The sequence below is a fragment of the Alternaria viburni genome (assembly GCF_023758015.1).
Source record: "Alternaria viburni strain BMP 2772 chromosome Unknown scaffold_9, whole genome shotgun sequence".
Classification (NCBI taxonomy): domain Eukaryota; kingdom Fungi; phylum Ascomycota; class Dothideomycetes; order Pleosporales; family Pleosporaceae; genus Alternaria; species Alternaria viburni.
This window is the reverse complement of record NW_026055778.1, coordinates 273554-281959: the sequence shown is the minus strand read 5'-3', so window position 1 is coordinate 281959 and position 8406 is coordinate 273554. Positions and strand designations below refer to the sequence as shown.

Sequence of the window (8406 nt, the reverse complement as noted above, 5' to 3'; positions counted from 1 at the left end):
GTGCTGCAGCTTCGTCACCTGTGCCAAGAGCAGGGACGGGTAGTTCGCGTAGGATTGGCAAGCGCTGAAACGCGCTATTAATTGTACCTGAAAGGCCGGCGCAGCGACGCGAGGCCGCATAATGGAAGCAATTGTTTCCTCGCAAGTGAGATGAGGCTGAGGGATCTACAGCCGCATTCGCTGGGTGCGGACGACAAGGCCGGGAGCGGGCTGCCGACGCATGAAAGGCATTGCGCGTGCTATGCTCGAGCTTCCATGCGGCATGACAAAGATGCGGCGCCTTGTTCAGGTTAGAGATGGTCAGCGATGGACAAGGAGAATTGGAAGGAACGGCCGTCGATCGCTAGTGAGGCAAGACTAGCCCTGGAGGTCTGCTCCGGAGCAGATGGCGAAAGCTAGAGGGGCTCCAAGCAGGGGGGAAAGTACATGGAAACAAAGTTTGAGACATGAGTATTCCCCCGCAGCGGTCCAATGGCAGGCAGGGCTGCGACGTTGAAGGGCTGCTCAGGTGGACGCAGGGGAACAGAGAGCGTCGCCCGGGCTGGGGTGGGACCGGCGAGCAGTTGACTCGAGGTCAGGCAGCTCAGGCAGGCGTACAGGTGATTGACGCCGAGGTTATCTGGGTACGGGTCTTAGCCAGGCACACAGACGCCGATACAGCACAGGTCAGCACAGGTACGGCACACTACCTGCGCCAACCTGCAGCAATTGGCTGGGGTCCTTAGAGGCGGCCCCTGGACACGCTAAGGGGCATCTGGCGCGCTGGTAACCCGCAGTGAGGGCGTGCTGCTTGCTCTCAAAGGGCCTTCACAAGCAAAATAATCCGCGTCTTCATTTTTATCCTGGCCTTTCTTTTTGTGCCTCTCCCACCTCGACTGCAGGCGGGTAAACAGCGCTCGCACCCACCACCGCCAGCCCCAGCCCGCGGATGAAGGCCACCTCGACACCGCCGACTGCACCCTCTGCTGGATCTACACGGCGCCGCAAAAGCATTTGCAACACCACACCCAACGGCCGGCGCACATACACGACCACAACGGCGCTGCCGTAGCCGCACCCATGGCCACCTCACCCCCAGGCTCGCCCGCAAACGGCGTGCCGCGGCCCATGAGCGCGATGATTAGACCGAACCGCAGCTCCAGTCGCATGAGCGTGAGCAGCAAGCCGGGCGGGAGCAGGGCCTCTGATGAGGACAGCAGGACGGCCGTCAAAGTTGGTAGGTGCATCTCAGGGTCCGCGATAGAACATTTCTGCTAACCACGGCCTAATGCAGCTGTACGCGTGCGGCCACCACTGCAACACGGCGATCCGGGCTACGAGCTCATCCCACAGCGCTTCCGCAACGCCCTCTGCCACGTCACATCGCCCTCCAGCCTGACGATAGATGCGCCCGGCGGCAAGAAGGTCTTCGTCTTTGACCGCGTCTTCGGCGAGGACATTGAGCAGGAAGGCGTCTTCGAATACGTCGCGGACAGCGTCAACTCCTTCGTCCAGGGCTACAATGTCTCCATCCTCGCATACGGCCAGTCGGGCGCTGGCAAGTCCTACACCATGGGCACCACCGGCCCCCGGGACCAGGCGGACAACGATGTCATGGGTATGTCGATGCGGAATCTACGAACGTCAAAAATATCATACTGACTTCTTCAGGTATCATCCCCCGCGCTGCGGCGTTGCTTTTCGAGAAACTCGAGGGCACTAGCAATCGCGCGTCATCCTCAGGAATCCGCGTCCCAAGCCGTCTGTCGGGCATACACAACATGGCCTCCAAGGCGTCGTCATCGTCGTCTGCCAATCGGAACTGGCAGCTCAAGGCGACCTACGTCGAGGTAAGATAAGCCCCTCCGCCGTCGCAGGCCAAAACTGACGGATGCAGATCTACAACGAGCAACTTCGCGATCTGCTGATCCCCGAGCACGTGGCTGTCAATGAGCGGCCACAGGTCAACATCCGCGAGGATCGCGATGGCCGCATCCTCCTGACGGGACTGACCCAGATCCCTATCAACTCGGTCGACGATATGCTGGGCGCGCTCAACTTCGGCTCCGCAATCCGGCAAACCGACGCGACGGCCGTCAACGCGAAATCTTCCCGCTCCCACGCAGTCTTCAGTCTAAACCTAGTCCAGAAGAAGTCGTCACCTGCCGCGCCTACTCCGACACGCGAAAAGCGCCGATCCGTCCCTATCGAGATGATGTCGGGCTCCTCGAGCGAGAGCTGGGTGACAGTCGACAGCAAGTTGCATTTTGTGGATTTGGCAGGAAGCGAAAGGCTGAAGAACACTGGGGCGCAGGGCGAGCGGGCTCGGGAGGGTATCTCTATTAATGCAGGGCTTGCGAGCTTGGGCAAGGTCATCTCGCAGCTGTCCGCACGTTCCCATGGCGGCTACGTCTCGTACCGCGACTCTAGGCTCACGCGCCTACTGCAGGACTCGCTTGGCGGCAACGCCATCACCTACATGATTGCTTGTGTCAACCCGGCCGAGTTCCATTTAAGCGAAACCTTGAACACCGTCCAGTATGCCCAGCGCGCCCGCGCTATCCAAGTCAAGCCGCAAATCCAGCAGATCCATGACGACAGTGATAAGCAGGCTGCCATCGACCGGCTGCGGGCCGAAGTACAATTCTTACGGGACCAGATTCGACTGTCTGAACGCACGGATCGAAAGAAAGCAAACCCTCAAGAGAGCCGTGAGCGCCAGGACGAGCGCGAGACTGAGCTCCAGAACCAGTTGCTCGACGTTCAGGAGAACTACAATGCGCTGAGCGCCCGCCACGCTAAGCTAATCTCCGAGATCACCAAAGCCCGCGACAACAACGAGACGGAGACGCCTATGCTCAAGGATGCTATTGGTGACTCTGCGCTTGAGAGACTAAAACGATCTAATTCATTCGCCGAGGCTGTCGAATCGGTAGTCTTGGAATACGAGAAGACGATCCAGACGCTTGAGTCTTCCCTTTCCAACACACGCTCCTCTCTGTCCAACAACGAGAGTGACCTCCTGGAGAAGGAGACCCGCATCGCAATCCTCGAAAGCCAGAACCACCACCTGCAATCGCGCATCCAGAAGGCAATGGAACGGGACGCGAACAACGAAGAGTATGTCCAGTCGCTCGAGCGCCAGATCGACAACTCGGCGAATGGCATCGAGAAGAACGACACCATCATCTCTGAACTGCGCGAGAAGTTGCAAAGGCTTCGTGAGAACGAAACCAGCAGCGAAGAATACATCTCCACCTTGGAAGAGCGTCTGGCCGAGAATGAGCAGGAGACTGAGATCATGAGCCGTGAAATCGAGCGACTCAAGCATGTCGTTGAGAGGCAACGCAGCGTCGCCAAGTTAGACAACCTGCTTCACGAGCTCGATGACAAAGAACATGCTGTTGAGCCTTACACCAATGGCCATTCAAAGACACCTAGCGACCCCTTCATTGAGAAGCGCCCCAAGCTTGAGAAGCGAGTCACGAGCGAGAGCATGCACCAATTTGGCACTCCCGTGGATGCGATTCCTGAGGAGGCTGACAGTGAACGTCCACTCACAGCCAGCACCAAGCATGACGGTGGAGACGAGCAGAAAGATCGTTTTGCTGTCAAGGCTGCTTCAGTCGTCGGAGATGAACCTTCTAGCCCCGCGCAAGCTCGCTTCGTCAACGACAAGCTCGATACCGTGACCCAAGAGCTGCTCGACCTGCGCGTGGAGCACGAAGGAACGCTTCAAGACTACGAGAAGCTGGCCAGCAAATACCAAGAGGCTTTGCGGACTTTGGCCGCTCTCCAAGACTCAGTGGACGAGGCGCGCCATCGCGGAATCACATCAGTGCCTTCCTCCCGGCCAAGTTCTTTCATGGCAGAAGCGGGCGTCAATGGACTCCCTACAGAGGACTTGTCTTCCTCGCGTACATTGTCTGCGGAATTGGCTTTAGCAGAGGCTTGCAATACCAGCATTCCAGACGATGAGACAGAGGTTGGCCAAGATGAGGCCAAGGCTCGACGAGCATCAGTCGACTCCACAAACCAGGAGCAACACATTCCTGAGACCGTGTTAGTCCAGGAGCTGAAGGCCCTGAAGCTGCTTCACAACGAGAAGGAGGAGCGCATCGAGAAGCTTCAACACAGCTACTCTCAGCTGCAAGAAGAACATCAAGATACACTCGACTACGTGGAAGAACTGAAGTCGGAAGTCACAAAGGCCCAGATGCAGGCGAACCGACCATCTTCTCCATCCCTACACATGATCCGCCGCAAGTCTAGCCAAGCAGTCCTTGCGAACGATCGTTCTAATCGCGCATTCGCCTCGCTCCGTAACATGGCTTTGGATACGCTAGACGAGGACCCTGACGGCATCCAAAACTTCGAGCTCAACCTCAACACCATCATGTCCGAGCTCCACCTACGGTCTGAGCGTGTGCAGGACTTGGAGGCAGAATTGCAGTCTGTACGCAAGGAGATGGAAGGCAAGATGACATTGATCAGCGGCCTGACAAAAGAGCGCTCCAGCTTGAAAGCCGGGTCTCCTATGGATATCTCCATCGTCGCTTCAATGCAGGATCAGATGAAGCAGAACGAGGAGCATATCAAGGAGTTGAAGAACTCCCACATTCAGCGCGAGCAGGAGCTCAAAGAACAGATTGAGTCTCTCAAGGCATCTGTCAGTCGATCTGATGATCTACTGTCACCTCGTCAGACGCCTGAGGGCATGCGGACTGTCAACGGTGAGGAGGAACCTGAAGACGATGCTACCCGCCACACCCACCTCTCTCAGCTTAGCGATGAGGCAGCCCACTGGCAGTCTAAGCATCTAGAAGCTATCGAAGCTACCAAAGCTTCGGAACAGCGACATCTCGAGACTGTTCGTGAACTAGAGTCCGCCAAACAACGTCTTGAGGTCGACCATGCTCTTCGCATATCTGAGATAGAGCAAACCCGGGGCGCTGAGTCTGAGGCTGCTCTGGAACAGGAGAGGGCAAAGCACTCCGAGCTAATCGCTACTTTGGAAGCAGAGGTCCATGAGCACAAGTCTACGGCTGTCAGCCAAGCTGCCCGCCTTGCTGAGCTTGAGGCCTCTCACACAAGCATCCTTCAACAGATCGAGGAAGACTCTGAAGCTCGAGCGCTCACCGAGAAGGAGCTTGACACTCATCGATCCCTTGTAACCAATTTGGAGAGGCAAATCGATGAGCACAAAGCGGCGATCGATTACCATCAGCAGGGCATGGACTCTATCCAGAAGTCACATGCAGCTGAGCTCGAGAAGCTCACAGCGGAGCTTACCACACATCGAGAGACAACCTCTTCTCTCGAAGCGGATCTTTCTCAGGCCAAGTCTGAGATGGCGACGCTCCTTGAGGGCGTTTCGGCTGTCCTTGGTGAGGAGACGGATGTCAGCAACATTCAGTCTCACATCGAAGCATTGGTCCAGGAACGCAAGTCCATCACGACCAAACTGGAGGAGGCTCAGGCCGACCTGGAGACCCACAGGAAGGAGCTTACGGAAGCCAACAACACCATCAGTACGCTCAAGGGCAACCTGAAGGAGTTCGAGCTCATCAACGCCGAGACGATCAAGGAGCTCGAGAAGGTCAGCGAGAAGGAGCACAAGAGCGCCCGACTCGTGCAAGAGCTCGAGGATCAGCTCAACCAGAACTGGGACCAGCACGAGGCTGCCAACAACCGACTGTCGGCTCTCCAGACCGAGCGCACTCGCGAGCTGCAAGACGCGATGACCCACGGCGAGGAGCTCGAGAAGGAAGTACAAGAGTCACGCATCAAGATCGCGTTATTAGAGGTAAGCTCATCACCTTCTTGGCTTCGAAGAATTAGCTAACATGACCAGTCACAACTCGTGGACGCGAAGCGCAACTCTAACCGTGCTTCTATTGATCCTCGTGAGGACCTTCAACGATCCAACTCGAACAACTCCACTGCGCGCAAGAGCACAGCACACACATCTCTGCCCTCACCACCACCCGCCATTCCTCTCCCACCTCTTCCGCCTGGCAGTCCCCCACCTCAGGCTAGTGCGCCGTCTCCTCCTACTTCGCGCCATCAGAGCAAAGACATTGCTCACGCTCAGTTGGTCGAAGACCAGGAGGCTCGCATCCGTACCATCGAGAAGCACCTATTTGCTGAGAAGCAGCTTACAGCTACTCTTGAGGATGCTCTGACCGACCTCGAGGCTTCAAGCACCAAGACCAAGACTGATCTGGATCAGTTCAGGAAGAAGTGCGCCGGCCTAGAGGAAGAGCTGAACATGATGCGCAAGGAACGCAGCGCAGCCCGCCACTCTCTTCAAGCCGTGGAAGAGGAGCGCAACGCCCGCCTTCGCGTTGAAGCCGAGCGCGCCCACCTTGAAGCTCGCATGGCCGCCCTCAACAACGCACAAAAGAAGGGCAAGAAGAAGGGCACTTTGAACTGCTTCTAGGCTTCTCCGCCTACCCACCCACCCACATCTTTGACCTTCATGTATCTGCTTCATTGTCATCTGCTTATACCGGCGTACACTGGAAGGGATCTTTACATACCGCGCTACATACCCCCGATACACCTGCTCTACACAGTTCGACGCTTTCTGGAGCATGTTTTGTTTTCGACATGTCTTTATGCTTTCAACGATTTGCAATGCTCGCATCTCTAGCACACATTTACCGTTGGACGCGGTCATGGCCGGTTGGACACTGAGGGGAACCCTTTGCTTGGTCCTCTCTCTTCTTTCTTGCCTTTATGTTTGCATGCCCCATACCCCCCTTTTCACTTCTTCTTCACTTCAAGCCACATTACTTTTTTTTTTCCTAATGTATATTTTACGGCAGTTGGCAGCTTGGATGGACCACAGTTAGTCAGAGCCGGAACCGAAGAGAGGCTATCTGGATTGTACGTTGAAATTGCTTTGGTGCGTGCATAGCGAAAGAGAGAGGGCGAAACGATGAACAATTTCCATTTCTTTCTACCTTTCTTGTTCCTAATTCGGGCTTTTTATTTCTCTTCTGTGGGACGGGCAGATGAAATGGGATATATGTGAGAGGGAGGTTTTTTTTCTGATGGATGATCCAAGGGACAACAAAATATCATGCCTTCGTTCTACATAAACATGACTTCGCCGTTGTGCCTCCTTTGACGTTGATCGTACAAACAATGCATCACCCCACCTCGTCTCGCCTCCCTTGATCTATAGAACCGACATGGTGGAAATGCTATAGCAAGCAAGCCTTTGACATATCATATCACATGACCCTCAACACCTGCACTCCCATCACACCATCACAAAATCGCGAAACCCCTTCGTCACAGTTATGACGACGGACGCGTAATTTCGCGTTCCAGCCCTAAACGCAGGAGATCGCGATTTGCGTAGGATCGAAGTGGCCTCGCCGCTAAGGTTTACCGTGCCTCTTCCTCCCTACTTTCCACATTAGTGCATGGTGCCTGTGCCGCCCCGGCCATCCTTCGGTATATGAGTAATCATGTCATGTACCTGCCGCGTATTTCTGTGCCGCAATTTGTGCGGCGTGGTACCTGGGTGGGTGACTAGTAATGGTAGCGGCGCGGACGCGATGGATGCGATGGGGTGTTGGTGCGGGATCGTGTATTGTTTGTTGTTGTGCTGTGAAGGATTTACACGGGCGAGTACGGGGGAGTTGGATTTTCGCACGGTTCGCTTGCGTTGGGGTGTGTAGATGTGTGAGTTATGAAGGTGCGGCGTGGGTGTGTTTGAGGGCTGCACTTGTGTTGGGGAGTTTGGTAAGGGAGGAAGATGTGCATTTGAGTTATGGATGGTGCTATGGGTGGTTCGAAGGGTTTGCTGGGCTGGAGGTGTGTTAGGGCTTGTTGCTTGGGAAGACGTGTGCGTGAGGTGTTCGAAACATTGGACAAGATGTTCAATGTATCTATGACCGGTGTTTGGTAAGACGTGGACGGGGATGGGGACAGTGTAGGTGAGGTGTTGATATCCGCAAACCTTCCAAGGTTGTATTTAGCAAAGGTGAGCACTATAGCCAGTCTTCGGAGTAAGAGATCGATTCATAGTGAGTCTTCTTTGATGTGCGCCCTCCCGAGGTCCATCAGAGGAGAAGATAGTAATCGCTTGCCCAGTTCCTCGCAGTATGACAAAGGAATGGACTTTTCAAGCACGATCTGGAGCTCCCCTGGGCCTTCCTACTGTATGATATCGATGTGCTGTGTAATACAGGATGTGTTGTGCTCTTGAAAACCTTGCGCCTCTTTTACTTCGAACATCTACCGAGACAGAGAGCATATCTCTGATATTTGAAGCTTATGTTGTCTGCGAATCGTGCACGACATGCGCGACCAGTCCTTTTATCTCGATATGCTTTCGCGGCTGGTAGTTTCCAGTCACATGGGTAGAACCAAGCATACGTGTAGCGAACTGGGGCGTATAAGTCTCGAAGG

At 55.2% G+C, this 8406-nt stretch overlaps 1 protein-coding gene across 1 annotated transcript; it reads left to right on the top strand.

The window, feature by feature from the left end:
• Nucleotides 1-1059: 1059 nt before the first annotated feature.
• J4E79_004989 (uncharacterized protein) lies at nt 1060-6421 on the top strand (the record flags this gene model as incomplete). Its single annotated transcript, XM_049353869.1, has 5 exons — nt 1060-1216; nt 1274-1597; nt 1651-1829; nt 1877-5785; nt 5834-6421. The coding sequence occupies 5 exons, from the start codon at nt 1060-1062 to the stop codon at nt 6419-6421; spliced, it is 5157 nt and encodes a 1718-aa protein (XP_049211489.1).
• Nucleotides 6422-8406: the final 1985 nt, after the last annotated feature.